Raw genomic sequence first — 16138 nt, 5'->3', positions numbered from 1 at the left:
AGATTCCCTTTTTAAAGCACCAGATTCCCTTTTAAACCACCAGATTCCCTTTTTAAACCACCAGATTCCCTTTTAAACCACTAGATTCCCTTTATAAACCACTAGATTCCCTTTTTAAACCACCAGATTCCTCTTTTAAACCACCAGATTCCCCTTTTAAACCACCAGATTCCCCTTTTAAACCACCAGATTCCCTTTCTGCACCATCAGATTCCCCTTTTAAACCACCAGATTCCCTTTTTAAAGCACCAGATTCCCTTTTAAACCACCAGATTCCCTTTTTAAAGCACCAGATTCCCTTTTAAACCACCAGATTCCCTTTTTAAAGCACCAGATTCCCTTTTAAACCACCAGATTCCCTTTTTAAAGCACCAGATTCCCTTTTAAACCACTAGATTCCCTTTATAAACCACTAGATTCCCTTTTTAAACCACCAGATTCCCTCTTTAAACCAAAGTCAGCCACACCATTCACTTAATAATAATCAATGGAATACTTTGCCTCCTGAAATTGTGGGTGCTCAATCACTGGAGGTTTTCAAAAATAGTTTGGACAACCGTTTGTTTGAGATGGTGTAAATCACCTGCCCTGGACAGGGGGTTGGACTAGAAGATCTCCAAGGTCCCTTCCAGCCCTATGATTCCATGTTCTGTGTAAGTAACCAGTACTTGCTTAGCAACATCCAAGCCATGCGCTTCCCGTAACCTGAATCTATTTTCCCACCAATCTTAAAAGAGATGAATCTATCTAGCCTTTATTCTCCATTAAATAAAGAAAACCAGCACAGGAAGGATACTTTTTATTACCAATTACATGGGCTGCAAAATCCTACACCTTTCATAATTCAGGAGGAAGTTACGATAATACACAGTGTTCCAGAAAACAACTATAAAAACTTTTTGTAAGCAGTATATTAAAAACTTGGTGTTTTTTTTCCCCTTATTTATATCAGATTGATCTTAAAACACAGCCTGTTCCTTTCTTCCCCGTCCTAAGCTATTACAATCACAATCAGGCTAAAGAAAAATTGCTAATCTTAAAATTTTGACTCGGGGAGATAATAAAATCAGTGAAGAAAGGCTTTCTCTGTTCCCAGAATTAAAACTGGCAAATCATGACTGAGAACAGTTAGCGACTCAGTGATGAAGAGTACATTATATATTGGGTTACACATTAAAATTCAAAAGTACACACAAAACCTATAAGATAAAATACCAAGGCTGTCATGTTCTCTTGGCTTCCTTCCGCTACTTACAAATTCTCAGGCAGAAGAAAAAAAAGAGTCATTTCTCTTGAAATGCAGTGATGGGCACTATTATCTAGCCTCGAAAAAAAAAATCTATTAAGATATGGCTAGAAGAAATGATACAACATATTGATTTAAAACCGGAGCTGTTCCTATTGGGTATCCTCCCAGAAAAAATTAGTAAAGAAAATATTTATTTGATTATACATGTTATAACAGCTGCAAGGATTGTACAAAATTGGAAAGTAGAAAAAATGCCTTGAGAAGGAGAAGTACCGTATATACTCGAGTATAAGCCGAGTTTTTCAGCATGTTTTTTGTGCTGAAAAACGTCCCCTCGGCTTATACTCGAGTATATACGGCTTATACTCGAGTTGTTGTTTTTTTCTTTTTTTCACATTATACCGGATGGTGCAAACTTGGCGGGCTTTTGCATTAGCGCGGGGAAGCCCTGCCGGTGCAGTGAGAGGGCGGGGCGGGGGAGCCGCCAGCCTTCTCAGCTGAGGGAGGGAGGCTTTCCCTGACCGGTAGCTGCCTCATTTCCCTCCCTCGGCTTATACTCGAGTCCCCAGTTTACCCCAGTTTTTTGGGGTAAAATTGGGGACCTCGGCTTATACTCGGATCGGCTTATATTCGAGTATATACGGTAATTTAAAAAAATCTTAGAATGTGCATAAATCAATATTTTTTTTATTTTTTATTTTTTTTATTTGAATTTATATCCCGCCCTTCTCCGAAGACTCAGGGCGGCTTACACTGTGTTAAGCAATAGTCTTCATCCATTTGTATATTATATACAAAGTCAACTTATTGCCCCCAACAATCTGGGTCCTCATTTTACCTACCTTATAAAGGATGGAAGGCTGAGTCAACCTTGGGCCTGGTGGGACTTGAACTTGCAGTAATTGCAAGCAGCTGTGTTAATAACAGACAGACTTAGTCTGCTGAGCCACCAGAGGCCCAAAGTTAATAGATTAACTTTGGTAATTAAAGAAAGAGAGGATTCAGAATATTTTAAGATATGGGATCAATTTTACCATTGGCTGGAAAAGAGATATAGATAAACGAATTAATAGTTACGTAAGAGAATGGTATAATTAGAGTAGTGTATTTTTGGAGAAATGTTGTAATAGATTAAATGTGAATGAAGACAGAAGAAACAACAAAATATATGGAGATACGGAGAAAACACCGAGATGTCACATGGAAGGAATGATTTTTTATTTTTTTTTTGCAAAAATTTTTTATTTTTCCATAATAATTCCCACAATTTGACCAGTGTACAATACAATCACTTATCCAACAATCAGTCCTATACTCAAATTATACTCAGTCAGGGCTGCTCGACTGCCACTCCCCCCTTTAATCCTTTCTTCCCTTCTCATCCTTCTTAAACTTCCCCCACCACCTACATGGAAGGAATGATTGATGTATTATGTGTGTGTTTGTGTATAAAATAAAAAAAAACTTCAAAAGAAAAAAGAAAAAAATATCTATTTTTTGTGGTCTGATGAAGACAACTGCGTATCGAAACAAGTTGCCTTGTTCACAATGACAGCAAGGAAGATACGAAACTACCGTACATCCTCACAAACAGTATTAGAGGGGATGTATGGAGTCAATCAGAACAGAGCTGGAAGGGAACTTGGAGGTCTTCTAGTCCAACCCCCCCTGGCTTAAGCAGGAGACTCGATAACCATTTTAGACAAATGGCTGTCCAATCTTTTCTTGAAAGCCTCCAGTGATGAAGCACCTACAACTTCTGAAGGCAACTAGTTCCACTGATTAATTGTTCTCACTGTTAGGAAATTTCTCCTTAGTTCTAGGTTGCTTCTCCTTCTTCTTCTTCTTCTTCTTTTTTTTGTAAAACTTTTTATTTTTTATTTTTTAACACGCACACAAACATACAATACACTTTTTCGGAACAGAATATTGGCTGAAGGGTTAACATTTTGTTCATCATCGTGTACATATTTTGGAATGAGGGCAACGCTCTTATCTCGGATGGCAAACCTCATTGAAGCCGCGTTCCCAGCATATACAAGGATACAGGATGAAACAAATTGTAACCCTGAAATGTTGTTGCTCTTTCACCTCTTTTGCACACATGCGCATACACGCATATTCACGCGAAAGCCAATGGTGTAATTACTAACCAATTATTGTGCCTTGGAGATTCATTAGCCAATAATGAAGTAACACGTATGTTAGCGAAGCTGAGCTAGGTATGAAAAGCTATATAAACTTTGTGTAATATTCAATAAGCTGCTGTTGATTCTGGACGTTGTTTACTGTTGATTCTATGGATTCTTTATGCTGTGGATTCTTCAATAAACTTTGTTGCTGATTCTGGAAAAAGTCTGATTCATCATCTTCAGCCTTCGGGTCGTTTCAACAATTGGCCAGGTTCAAATTTAAACAACTTTTAGTTCTCTTCCAACACATTTTATATGCTTACATTAATATATCTTGCCTTTTCACTCTCGTTTTTATTTTCTTTCTTTTATTTTTGTTGTATATCTAATCATACCCTTCGCCCAGAATTCATTTATCAACTTCCCTATTTTTCCCTCCTCTCCTTACTCCCTTTTAAGTTAAACCCTTTATTTCCCAATTGATATTTGTAAGATTTTATATAAACTACTTATCAAACATTAGAGTCATTCATATATTGCTTTCTCTTCAATGGATTAGTTTCCATCCATCGCTTCTTCTCCTGTCTTCAGGTGCTTTACAGAATAGGTCGACCTTCTCCTTCTTTGTGGCAGCCCCTCAAATACTGGAATACTGCCTAACATGTCACCTCTAGTCCTTCTTCTCTCTGGACCAGTGACGGCTAACCTTTTCTGGACCGAATGCCCAAAGCACGCATGAGCATGCGAATCCCCCAAAATGCAATGCCTGTGTGGCCCTTCGCACATGCCCAACCCCCCCCCACATGCACGCATGCTCCCCTGTGCATGCGCAGCAGAGACCCAAAAACCAGCTGGTCGGCGGGAAGCGTGCGCACATGCGCAGCAGAGCTGAACTAGGGCGACGGCTCGCGTGCCATTAGAGAGGGCGCTGCGTGCCACCTCTGGCACGAGCGCCATAGCTGCGCCATCACGGCTCTAGACTAACCACCCCCAGTCCCTGCAACCCTTCTTCATGTGTTTTCGTCTCTGAATTCTGAGTTTTAGAATGCTGATGCCACAGCATTTGATGGCAAGATCTATCTGTGATTTGGTTCTCAGAAAATCCTGGAACACTCCAAATGTCATTTTGATGAGAAGAGCAGGCAGGTTTCAGGGAAGTCACTCCTCGAAAAGTGTTAAGAAGCCAAATTCTATTCGTCTCCCACCCTTCCTCTGTGCCTAGAGTAGCTGGCATAGAATTCCCAAATGGTTTTCCATATGTCCACATCCCAGGTGCCAAATTCTGTTCCGTGCATCCGATCATTCAGAGCTGTGCTGAAATAAAATAGTAAAAAAAAAAAAAGACCCAATCTATTTACTAACCTGTGTTCTTATCTTGGGGATCAGTGAGTACTAGGAGGCAGCATTCACTGTCATCTCTGTACAGAGGAAGGAAGTTCATTGACGAAGCCTCCACTTTAATCTGCAATCAAAGAGAATATTTACGTTCGTGTTCTCGAAGTTGTACCAGTTACCAAAACAAAAACAAGAATTAAAACACAGGAAGCTTTTAATGAAAGTCTAGTTGAATGGAAAGAAAGACTAGGGGGTGACATGATAGCAGTGTTCCAATATTCAAAGAGGAAGGGGTCGATCTATCTTCCAAAACACCAGAAGGCAGAAAAGATGCAATGGATAGAAACTAATCAAGGAGAGAAGCAAACTAAGGAGGAATTTCCTAACAGTTAGAACAATTGATCAGTAGAACGACTTGCCTCCAGAGTTTGTGAATGCTCCAACACTGCAAGTTTTTAAGAAGATGTTGGATAACCATTTGTCTGAAATGGTGTAGGATTTCCTGCCTAAGCAGGGGGTTGGACTAGAAGACCTCCAAGGTCCCTTCCAACTCTGTTATTCTATTCTGAACAGCAGTGCCATTTAAATTGGGTCTTTTCTATCGACCACATTTTAAAGTAGACATTAATACTGGCTTTTTCTTTTCTTTTTTTCTTGCTTCTTTTGCTTCTTTTCGGCCACCCTATGAACCACTCAATTTGGAATTCGATTTTGCAAAGGGCATTAATTTTCCAAATATGGGAAAAGGTATATTGTTATTACATCAATTCAGGATTTTAGAAAAGTATGGTTTTGTTGGTTTGGAACTCTCTAGAGCAGGGGTCTCCAACCTTGGCAACTTTAGGACTTGTGGACTTCAACTCCCAGAGTTCCTTAGTCAGCAAAAGCTTTGCTGGCTGAGGAACTCTGGGAGTTGGTCCACAAGTCTTAAAGTTGCCAAGGTTGGAGACCCCTGCTCTAGAGCTGCTAAAGGAATGGGTAGAATGTCCCTTTTCTAAATGAATTACAGTTTCCATTATTTGTATGTTACGGGAATCAATGTGTCGAGAGGGAGGGAGAGAGGCAAGAAGACAGGACAGACCAGGACAGGACAGGACAGGACAGGACAGGACAGGACAGGACAGGACAGGACAGGAAAGGAAAGGAAAGGAAAGGAAAGGAAAGGAAAGGAAAGATTGCTGGATTAAGAGAACCAAAGTCCACAAGCCACTTTTTTCATTTAGCGCGGGTGAGAGTGTTGGGGTCAGTTTCTATCTATCAGTATATCTCTATCTCTTTCTCTATTTCTCTATCATCAATGTATCTATCATCTATCTATTATTCTCTCTCTCTCTCTCTCCATCTCTCCATCTCTTAGATATAGCCAAGTCACCTGAGGGTGGGTGCCTACAAAAGTTACTCTGGATAACTAAGTTAATAAAAAAATTAGATTAAGCAACCGTGCTTTTACTCAACCTGAACAATGACACATCTTGAAAATGTTTATTTGTGGGTTTCACTTCTTGTAAACAATGGATGGAAACGATAAAACAAGATTTCTGTGCTGAAATCACGTTGCAACCAAACAACGAAACAAACAAACAAACTCACAAAAGTAACAGGGCTTTTGAATGCAACATTTCTCAAAACCATCCAGGCACCCAATTTTCTCTGCCTTTTGAGATTCCAGCCTTTATATTTTCGTTCTAGTTTAATTCCAATTCATACAGACTTCAAGTACCTAGACCAGCGGTTCTCAACCTGTGGGTCACGACCCCGTTGGGGGTCGAATGACAATTTGCCAGGGGTCGCCTAAGACCATCGGAAATATGGGAAGAATACTTGCGAGTCGAAGAATCGCGCTCCAATGATTGACTCCACAAGCCAGCTGCAGGCTTTTCAAATCGCTAGCCGAATTCGACTTCAGGCGCGATGAATTAAAAAAGAGAGAAATCTTTGCTCTGATGTCTCCCTCTCAAGCCAGCTGCAATCACTCCCAATCGCTAGCCTAATCTGGCTTCAGGCGCGATAAACTTAATAGGGGAGGAGTCTCCGCTTTAATGCCTCCGTCCTCAAGGCAATCGCAAGCAGTTCAGATCGCTAGCCAATATGGCTTCAGGCGCAATAAATTCTATGAACGAAAATAATTTTACGGTTGGGGTCGCCACATCGTGGGGAATTGTTTTATAGGGGTCGCAGCACTATAAAGGTTGAGAACCACTGACCTAGACCAAGATGGAGGGGAAAAATAATACTTCATGCCAATGACTGATTTTTGACACTTCTGTTTGCTGATCAGTAAATGTGCCTAATCCAGATCAGTCCAAAGCCCGGTGCAGCCTTTGAAGCTGGAAAACAGTGGAGAATTTCTCTGTTTATCTCCAAATTCCACCCTGTGACTACAGATTGACTTACAGCCATTCATTTAGTGGCCGTGCAAAGTTACATCGGCAATGCAAAAACTAACTTACGACCGGTTCTCACACTTGTGACTATCACTGCAGCTCCACGGTTGGCAGAATGGACTGGCATGTATTTAGGATTGTTGCAGTGGACCAAAGTCACAAGATAGTCATTTGTGAACTTCCCAGATGGTGTTGCGGCCTGTCGTCTGCCGGCCCCTCCAGCAGCCGGAACAGAAGAAGAGGGAGCAGCATGGGAATCTGGGTCAGCATCGAGGCAACCTGAGAGCTCCGAGGGAGAAGAGAGCTGGCAAAGAGAGAGAGAGCCTGGGCCGTCCGTCAGCCCCCAGGTCTGGAGGTGGCTGATGAGGACGAGGAGGAACAGCTGGGTCCAGTGCCTGATGCGCAGATGCGCAGAGGAGAGGAGAGCAGTAGAAATCTATGGGCCGGTCCTTGGGAAGGAAGAGCCACCGCTGCTAGTGAAGCTCCACCCTAACTCTGGGGACCAAAGGCAGGGGGTGGAAATGAATAGATGTGGTAGACAGTTAGTTATCTTCTGGCTGGACAGACTTTTGCTGGGGCTGCCGGCACTCCTAATAAAGGAATCTTTTGAGTTCACTTCAGAGGATTTGTCATGTTGGGGAGCTGGGTCAGAACCAGGGGTGAAATCTAGTTACTTTCCTAACTGGTTTGGACGTGCATGCACCCTGCGCATGCGCTCACTTCACGCATGCACACACCCTCTGAGCATGCACAAAACCTTTCTGCGCATGCGCAGATGGTACAAAACACATTACTTCCTGGTTAAAACCAGGAAGTAATGACAGCTGGGCAGGTGGGCGAAGCCTCGCACCGCGATTGCTACCAGTTCTCCAAACCACCAGCCAAGATCAGTACCGGATCGCGCGATCCGGTTCGAACCGGGAGCATTTCATCCCTGGTCAGAACAGCCAGCTTCCTAGCAAGCAAGTCAATGGGGGAAGCCAGATTTGCTTAACCACTACAAGATCCACTTAACCAGTGTAGAGTTGCGCTTAACAACCGTGGCAAAGAAGGTCGTAACATCAGCGTAACTTGTTGGACAACTACTTTTGCTTAACAACACAAATAATGGTCCCAAAACTGTGGTTGAACGTCGAGGACTACCTCCACTGTTGTAAAGTTTGCAGTGACACTCAGCATGCTAAGCTCTGGGCTCTCCTCAACTTTGCATGGAAGTTCAACAGGTAGAGCCACCCTTTTCCCGGTCTTATTTGGTTTCCAAACCTTGTTTCCTGTTTTTGATTTAGCCCCAGGAAGCAACTGTGCATCTTGGGCACCAGGGGGCAATCAAAGTGTATTTTATGCAAAGCTGACTCTTCTCTCACTTATGCAAAAACCCAGGACCCAGGTCTTCGACATGGTTTTTGCATAGCTACAGAAGGGTTTTGAGTGGAAACTCAAATTGCTTAAAGCCCCGATTTCTACTAGCTGTTCTGTTGCTCCTGTTGCATCCAGTTTTGGTCACCACACTATAAAAAAGACGTTGAGACCAGGGGTGAAAATCCAGCAGGTTCTGACAGCTTCTGGAGAACCGGTAACAGAAATTTTGAGAAGTTCAGAGAACTGGCAAATACCACCTGTGGTTGGTCCCCGAGTGGGGTGGGAATGGAGATTTTGCAATATCCTTCCCCCAGGAGTGGGGAGGGAATGGGGATTTTGCAGTGTCCTTCCCCTGCCATGCCCACCAAGCCACACTATGCCCACCAAGCCACGCCCACAGAACCAATAGTAAAAAAATTTGGATTTCACCACTGGTTGAAACTCTAGAAAAAGTGCAGAGAAGAGCAACCAGGGTGATGAGGGGACTGGAGGCTAAAACATACAATGAACGGTTGCAGGAACTGGGCATGGCTAGTCTAGTGAAGAGGAGGACTACAGGCAACATGATAGCAATCTTCCAATAGTTGAGGGGCTGCCACAAAGAAGAGGGGGACAACCTATTCTCCAAAGCACCTGAAGGCCAGATAAGAAGCAATGGATGGAAACTGACCAAGGAGAGATTCAACCTGGAAATAAGGAGGAATTTTCTGACAGTGAGACCAGCAATCAACCCAGGAGTTGCCTTCAGAAGTTGTGGGAGCTTCATCACTGGAAGCTTTCAAGAAGACATTGGACTGCCATCTGTCAGAAATGGTGTAGGAGCTCCTCCTTGGGCTGGGGGTTGGACTAGATGACCTACAAGGTCCCTTCGAAGTCTGTTGATCTGTATTTGCTCAAAGCCCCCAATTTCTACTTGCTGCTCTTCTATTCCTGTTCAACAGCATCTGGGCTCTTTGAAGCCTTTGCTTGCTTGGCACAAGAGGGAAACGGGCAAAGCAGAAATGCGCCCTCCCTGCCCCCCAAAAGAAAGAGACCAAAAAGATGAAGAATCGAGAGGGACATAGACACAACCCCCCCTCCCTCTCTCTCTCTCCAGCTGGGATCAGCTTGCAGGGCAAGCAAGAAGCAACTGCCAGCTTGTTTTAATCCTTTCTCCATCAAGCCTGTGGGTTCACATTTTCCATGACAACATGATACGTCCTAAAATACTCGATTTGCTGGAATCGCTGAACTAAAACCAAAAAAAAAAAGAAAAACTCTGGCGTACGGAAAGGAAATCAACTGAATCCAACCAGTCAAAGAACACGCAGTAAGAACTTTCTATTTACAATGCAAATTCTTCTCCCCGGATCAGCCAAACCAGTCCAAACCAAAGAAGGACTTCGATCCCATCGTTGGGCTTTCTGTGCATTCTGGGTAACATCCTGGCTCAAGTTTTTTTCACAAATGGTTATGTTTTTCCACTTGACAAATCCACATGCTTTGGAAAACATCTCGTAGAACAATAACGGAGTTGGAAGGGACCTTGGAGGTCTTCTAGTCCATCCCACTACTGGAGCAGGACACCCTATACCAGGGGTGTCAAACTTGATTTCATTGAGGGCCACAGCAGGGTTGCGTTTGACCTCGGGGAGCCTGGGTGGGTCGTAAGCTCGGGGGTGCCTGTGGAAGCCCAACCGCTCTGCCAGCGAAAACGGGCTCCCAAGCTCCATTTTTGGCTACGACGGTCTCCAGCAACCCTGCCAGCAAAAATGGAGCTCGGGAGGGTCACAGGTGCCCCCTGCATATACCCCGCACGTGCACAGCAGAGACCCAAAGACCAGCTGGCCGGCGGGAGGGGCATGCACATGTACAGCAGAGCTGAGCTGAGCTGAGCTGGGGCGAGGGCTCACATGCCATCAGAGAGGGTGCTGCATGCCATCTCTGGCACGCGTGCCATAGGTTTGCTCTCGCAGTTTTATGATCTGTTCCACTCAGGGTGACTCGAGATAAGATGTAGAGTGGGAGGATCCCAAAAGTCAACGGTTGACCCTCGGGACAGTCTCAGCTCATTCTATCTCGCACAGTTCCTGTGGTGCAGGAACACCGCCAAGAGGGAACAGTACGGATGCTTTGATCTATCAAGAATGAAGTACACTTACGTTCTTGTGGCCTGGAACAGCGAGATCTTCAGCAGCAGCTAAGGCTTCCTCCATAAGTTTCGCCCGGTTGTTGCAAAGCCCCGTTTCCAAATTGTCCAGGTTTTCATCTTTAACGTCCACCAGAAAAAGACTATCTGGGAGAAGGAAGAATATTAAGGGTCAACCTTGAGACAGTTTGCTAAAATTCTGGGCACTCCCCCCACAAAAGGACCAACAACGTTAGCAAAAAAAATGCCAAGATGACCAAAACCCCACATTTTTTTTCCCACCGTGATTTGTAACCTAGCACACTGTTCAAACCTAGTGCATCTTATGCAGGGGTGAAATGCTCCCAGTTCGGATCGGATCATGTGATCCGGTAGCGATGGTGGCAGGTGCTTCTGAGAACTGGTAGCAAAAATCCCTCCCCCCCCCCACCATGCCCAGCTGAGCTGTGTGATCATCAGAGGGTTTTTTTTTTAACTTTTAAAAACATTTTTTCTTTGGCTGAAAAAATGCTTTTAAAAGTAAAAAGAAAAAGCCTCTGATGATCGTGCGGCTCAGTTGGGATCGTCAGAACCCTTTAAAAGCATTTTTTCTTCAGCTGAAGAGGTTGTAAAAAAAAAAAAGCTTTTAAAAGGCTCCTCCGCCGATCCCAGCTGAGTTGCCTGATCATCACAGGCTTTTAAAAAGCATTTTTTTTACAACCTGTTCGGCCGAAGAGGTTGTAGAAAAAATGCTTTTAAAAGTAAAAAAAAAAAAGTTGGCCATGCCCACCCAGTCACATTACACCCCCCCCCACCAAGCCACGCCCACAGAACCGGTAGTAACAAATTTTACGTTTCACCACTGATCTTATGGCTGGCTGCATTGCGTAAATCCGAAAAAGGAGGTAATTCAGTAATTGAGTGATATGTGCTACATGCCTACAAAATAGGACAAAAGTACAGATCATAGAATCATAAGTCTGGTATGATTGATTATCTGGAGGTCTTCTAATCCAGCCTCCTCCTCAAGGCAGGAGACCCTATACCAGCGGTGGAGACCCCCAGACTTATTGTCATGGGGGACTTTAACTTGCCATCGACCGGCCTGTCATCTTCAGTTGCTCGGGAGTTCATGGCTTCCATGACGGCCTTGGACCTGACTCAAGTAGTTGATGGCCCTACTCACAGTGGGAGTGGCACTCTGGATTTGATTTTCATCTCTGGACAGTGGTTGAAGGATCTGGACTTGAGGGATTTAGTCATTGAGCCTTTGTCATGGTCAGATCACTTCCTCCTTCGCCTAGACTTTCTGACCGCCACTCAACACCGCAGGGAGACGGAATCAATTCGTTGGTTCCGTCCCAGGCGCCTGATGGACCCAGAGAGGTTCCAGACGGAGCTTGGGCCGTTTCCTGAGGGTCTGGCTCACGGCACGACCGAGGAACTTGTCGTGGCTTGGGAACGAGCCGCAGCGGGGGCCTTGGATCGTGTCGTGCCTTTGCGGCCTCTGACCCGGCGTAGGTCTCAACCAGCTCCCTGGTATTCAGAGGAGCTGAGGGAGATGAAACGCCAGAGAAGACGCCTAGAGAGTTCTTGGAGGTCCAGTCGTTCGGAGGCTGATCGGACACTAGTTAGGTCCTATACTAGGACTTGCCTAGTGGCAATGGGGGAAGCGAGACGTTGCTACGTCTCCTCCCTCATTGCGTCGGCAGATAACCGCCCGGCCGCCCTGTTTCGGGTAACTCGCTCCCTCCTTCAACAGGGGAGCGGGATGACCCATTGCAGGGACGTGCTGAGGAGTTTAGTGGTTATCTATACGACAAAATCGCTCAGCTTCGGGACAGTCTGGACCAAAATTGGGTAGATCCGGTGGGATGTCTGAGAGCCGCCTTGTTGAGATTGTTTGGGATGAGTTTGACCCTGTGGCTCCGAGGACATGGACAGGTTGCTGGGTAGGCTGAATGCCACCACATGTTTACTGGACCCGTGTCCTCCTGGTTGGTGCTGGCCGCACAGGATGTGACACGAGGCTGGCTCCAGGGCTTACAAATGCTTCTTTGTTGGAGGGGTCTTCCGCCGCCTTGAAAGAGGCGGTGGTGAGGCCTCCTCAAGAAGCCTTCCTGGACCCAGCTGTGTTAGGTAATTATCGTCCGGTCTCCAACCCGCCCGCGGCGAAGGTTGTAGAGAGTGTGGTGGCATGTCAGCTGCCCGGTACCTGGAGGAAACCGTCTATCTAGACCTGCTCCAGTCCGGCTTCCGGCCCGGTTACAGCACTGAGACGGCTTTGGTCACATTGGTTGATGATCTCTGGAGGGCCAGGAATAGGGGTTATTCCTCTGCCTTGGTCCTATTAGATCTCTCAGCGGCTTTTGATACCATTGACCATGGTATCTTGCTGCACCGGTTGGAGGGATTGGGAGTGGGAGGCACCGTTTATCGGTGGTTCTCCTCCTATCTCTCCGATCGGTCGCAAACGGTGTTGACGGGGGGGCAGAGGTCGGCCCCGAGACGCCTCACTTGTGGGGTGCCTCAGGGGTCGATTCTCTCGCCCCTCTTGTTCAACATCTATATGAAGCCGCTGGGTGAGATCATCAGTGGTTTCGGTGTGAGGTACCAACTGTACGCTGACAACACTCAGCTGTACTTTTCCACACCGGACCACCCCAATGAAGCTATCGGGGTGTTGTCCCAGTGTCTGGAGGCCGTACGGGTCTGGATGGGGAGAAACAGGCTCAAGCTCAATCCCTCCAAGACGGAGTGGCTGTGGATGCCGGCATCCCAGTACAGTCAGCTGCAGCCGCGGCTGACTGTTGGGGGCGAGTCATTGGCCCCAATGGAGAGTGTGTGCAATCTGGGCGTTCTCCTGGATGGACGGCTGTCTTTTGAAGACCATTTGACGGCCGTCTCCAGGACAGCCTTCCACCAGGTTCGCCTGGTGCGCCAGTTGCGCCCCTTTCTAGACCGGGATGCCTTGTGCACGGTCACTCATGCTCTCGTGACATTTCGCCTGGACTACTGCAATGCTCTCTACATGGGGCTCCCCTTGAGGAGCACCCGGAGATTCCAGGTAGTTCAGAATGCAGCTGTGCGGGTGATAGAGGGAGCCCCTCGTGGCTCCCATGTAACACCTCTCCTGCGCAGACTGCACTGGCTGCCTGTGGTTTTCCGGGTGCGCTTCAAGGTTTTGGTAATGATCTTCAAAGCGCTCCATGGCATAGGGCCGGGTTACTTACGGGACCGTCTGCTGCCACCGAATGCCTCCCACCGACCCGTGCACTCTCACAGAGAGGGACTCCTCAGGGTGCCGTCGGCTAGGCAGTGCCGACTGGCGACACCCAGGGGAAGGGCCTTTTCTGTGGGGGGTCCCACCCTCTGGAACGAGCTTCCCCCAGGACTTCGTCAACTTCCTGACCTTCGGACCTTCCGCCGCGAGCTTAAGACACATCTATTCATTTGCGCAGGACTGGACTAGGGTTTTAAATTTTTAAATGATTAAATTTTAGCTTGGGTTTTAAATTGGGTTTTATTATTTATATCTTATTTTAAATATTTGGCCTTTATAATAAGTTTTTTAGTTGAATGTTTTTATTCTGTACATTTGTGTGTTTTTATATGGCTGTACACCGCCCTGAGTCCTTAGGGAGATAGGGCGGTATAGAAATACGAATAAATAAATAAATAAATAAATAAATAAATAAATAAATAAATAAATAAATAAATAAATAAATAAATAAACCTTTATAGTGCTGCGACCCCTTTAATACAATTCCCCACGATGTGGCGACCCCAACCGTAAAATTATTTTCGTTTTGAATTTATCGTGCCTGAAGCCTTATTGGCTAGCGATTTGAACTGCTTGCGATTGGCTTGAGGACGGAGGCATTAAAGCGGAGACTCCTCCCCTATTAAGTTTATCATGCCTGAAGCCAGATTAGGCTAGTGATTGGGAGTGATTGCAGCTGGCTTGAGAGGGAGACATCAGAGCAAAGATTTTTTTTTTAATTGATCACGCCTGAAGCCGAATTCGGCTAGCAATTTGAAGAGCCTGCAGCTGGCTTGTGGAGTCAACCATTGGAGCGCGATTCTTCAACTCGCAAGTATACTTCCCATATTTCCGATGCTCTTAGGCGACCCCTGGCAAATCGTCATTCAACCCCCAAGGGTCGACCCACAGGTTGAGAACTGCTGCCGTATACCATCAGAAGAAATGGCTGTCCAGTCTCTTCTTGAATGCCTCTAGGGACAGAGCACCCACAACTTCTGAAGGCAAGCCTTTACTGATTGATTGTTCTGTCAGGAAATTTCTCCTTTGTTCTAGGTTGGACCTTTCCTGGACAAATGACAAATCTCTGTTTACAAGCTTATCTCCAACTTATAAACTGGGAGTTTACAGCCTCCTTGATGTTGGGCTGAAACAGGGCTCGGCTGCTTGGGGTTTGCAGGGGTTTGGGAGAACCTCTAGCTAAGATTCTGTGCAGGTCAGAGAACCCCCAAATCCCACTCCTGGCTGGCCCCCCAGGAGTCCCCCACACATTTTGGATGCAAGTAAGTGCAAGGCGTGCACGGAGGCTTGGAGAGGGTGAAAAACAAGCTACCAGAAGTTCGGGAAGTCTGGAAATGGGCCCGTTTCCAGCCTCCAGTGGGTCTCCGGAGCCTGGGGAGGCTGTTTCCGCCCTCCTGGAGGCTCAAGGAAAGCCTCCGGAGCCCGGGGAGGGCGAAAACACCCCCCTGCTGTGGTGCAGGAGGCTGACTAGGCGGCGCCCACCGTGGCCACGCCCACCCAGCAATCAGGCAGAGAACCCCTTGCTAAAATTTTTGAAGCCCACCCCTGGGCTAAAACCCTGACCACCAACGATGTGGGTGGGCTTTGATATTAGAAATACACAGGGAGACCACAACCTATCAAACCCTTTAGGCTAGCTATGAGATAAGACCAGGGGTCTCCAACCTTGGCAACATTTAAGACTTGTGGACTTCAACGAGGAACTCTGGGAGTTGAAGTCCACAAGTCTTAAAGTTGCCAAGGTTGGAGACCCCCCGAGATAGACCATCAGTGGAATTTTATTTTTATTTTTTGAAAACCCAAAGGACTGCCTTCCAGTAAAATGTAACTGATGATCTATTAAAAATAAAAAAAAAAGATGTTGAGATTTTGGAACAAGTTCAGAGAAGAGCAACTGAGATGATCAAAGGCCTGGAGACTAAACCACAGGAAGAACGGCTGCAGGTTTTGGGTCTGGCTGGTCTAAAGAAAAGAAGAATTGGGGGTGACATGATAGCAGTCTTCCATTATTTGAGGGGCTGCCACAAAGAAGAGAGGGGGTCAACTTATTTTCCAAAGCACCAGAGGGCAGAACAAGAAGCAATGGATGGAAACTAACCAAGGAGAGAAGCAACCTGGAGTTAAGGAGAAACTTCCTAACAGCGAGGACAATTAACCAGTGGAACAGATTGCCACCAGAATCTGTTTGTGGGTGCTTCATCACTGGAGGTTTTTAAGAAGAGACCGGATAGTTACTTGTCTGAAATGGTATAGAGTCTCCTGCTTGAGCAGGGGGCTGGACTAGAAGAC

At 45.9% G+C, this 16138-nt stretch overlaps 1 protein-coding gene across 14 annotated transcripts in view; it reads right to left on the bottom strand.

Moving 5' to 3' along the window:
- Nucleotides 1-16138, bottom strand: part of LOC131184546 (protein FAM169B-like) — a 286013-nt gene that overhangs the window by 252413 nt on the left and 17462 nt on the right. For all 14 annotated transcript variants that reach the window (XM_058155969.1, XM_058155972.1, XM_058155974.1 and 11 more), the window contains 2 exons: nucleotides 10601-10734; nucleotides 4744-4843 (listed from right to left, as the gene is read on the bottom strand). In XM_058155969.1, the coding sequence (XP_058011952.1) occupies nucleotides 4744-4843; nucleotides 10601-10734 (234 nt within the window). The remainder of the gene's footprint in view (nucleotides 1-4743; nucleotides 4844-10600; nucleotides 10735-16138) is intronic.

The sequence above is a fragment of the Ahaetulla prasina genome, chromosome 13, assembly GCF_028640845.1.
Source record: "Ahaetulla prasina isolate Xishuangbanna chromosome 13, ASM2864084v1, whole genome shotgun sequence".
NCBI classification, from domain to species: domain Eukaryota; kingdom Metazoa; phylum Chordata; class Lepidosauria; order Squamata; family Colubridae; genus Ahaetulla; species Ahaetulla prasina.
Note: the sequence above shows the minus strand (reverse complement) of the source record. Positions and strands in the feature narration are given on the sequence as shown.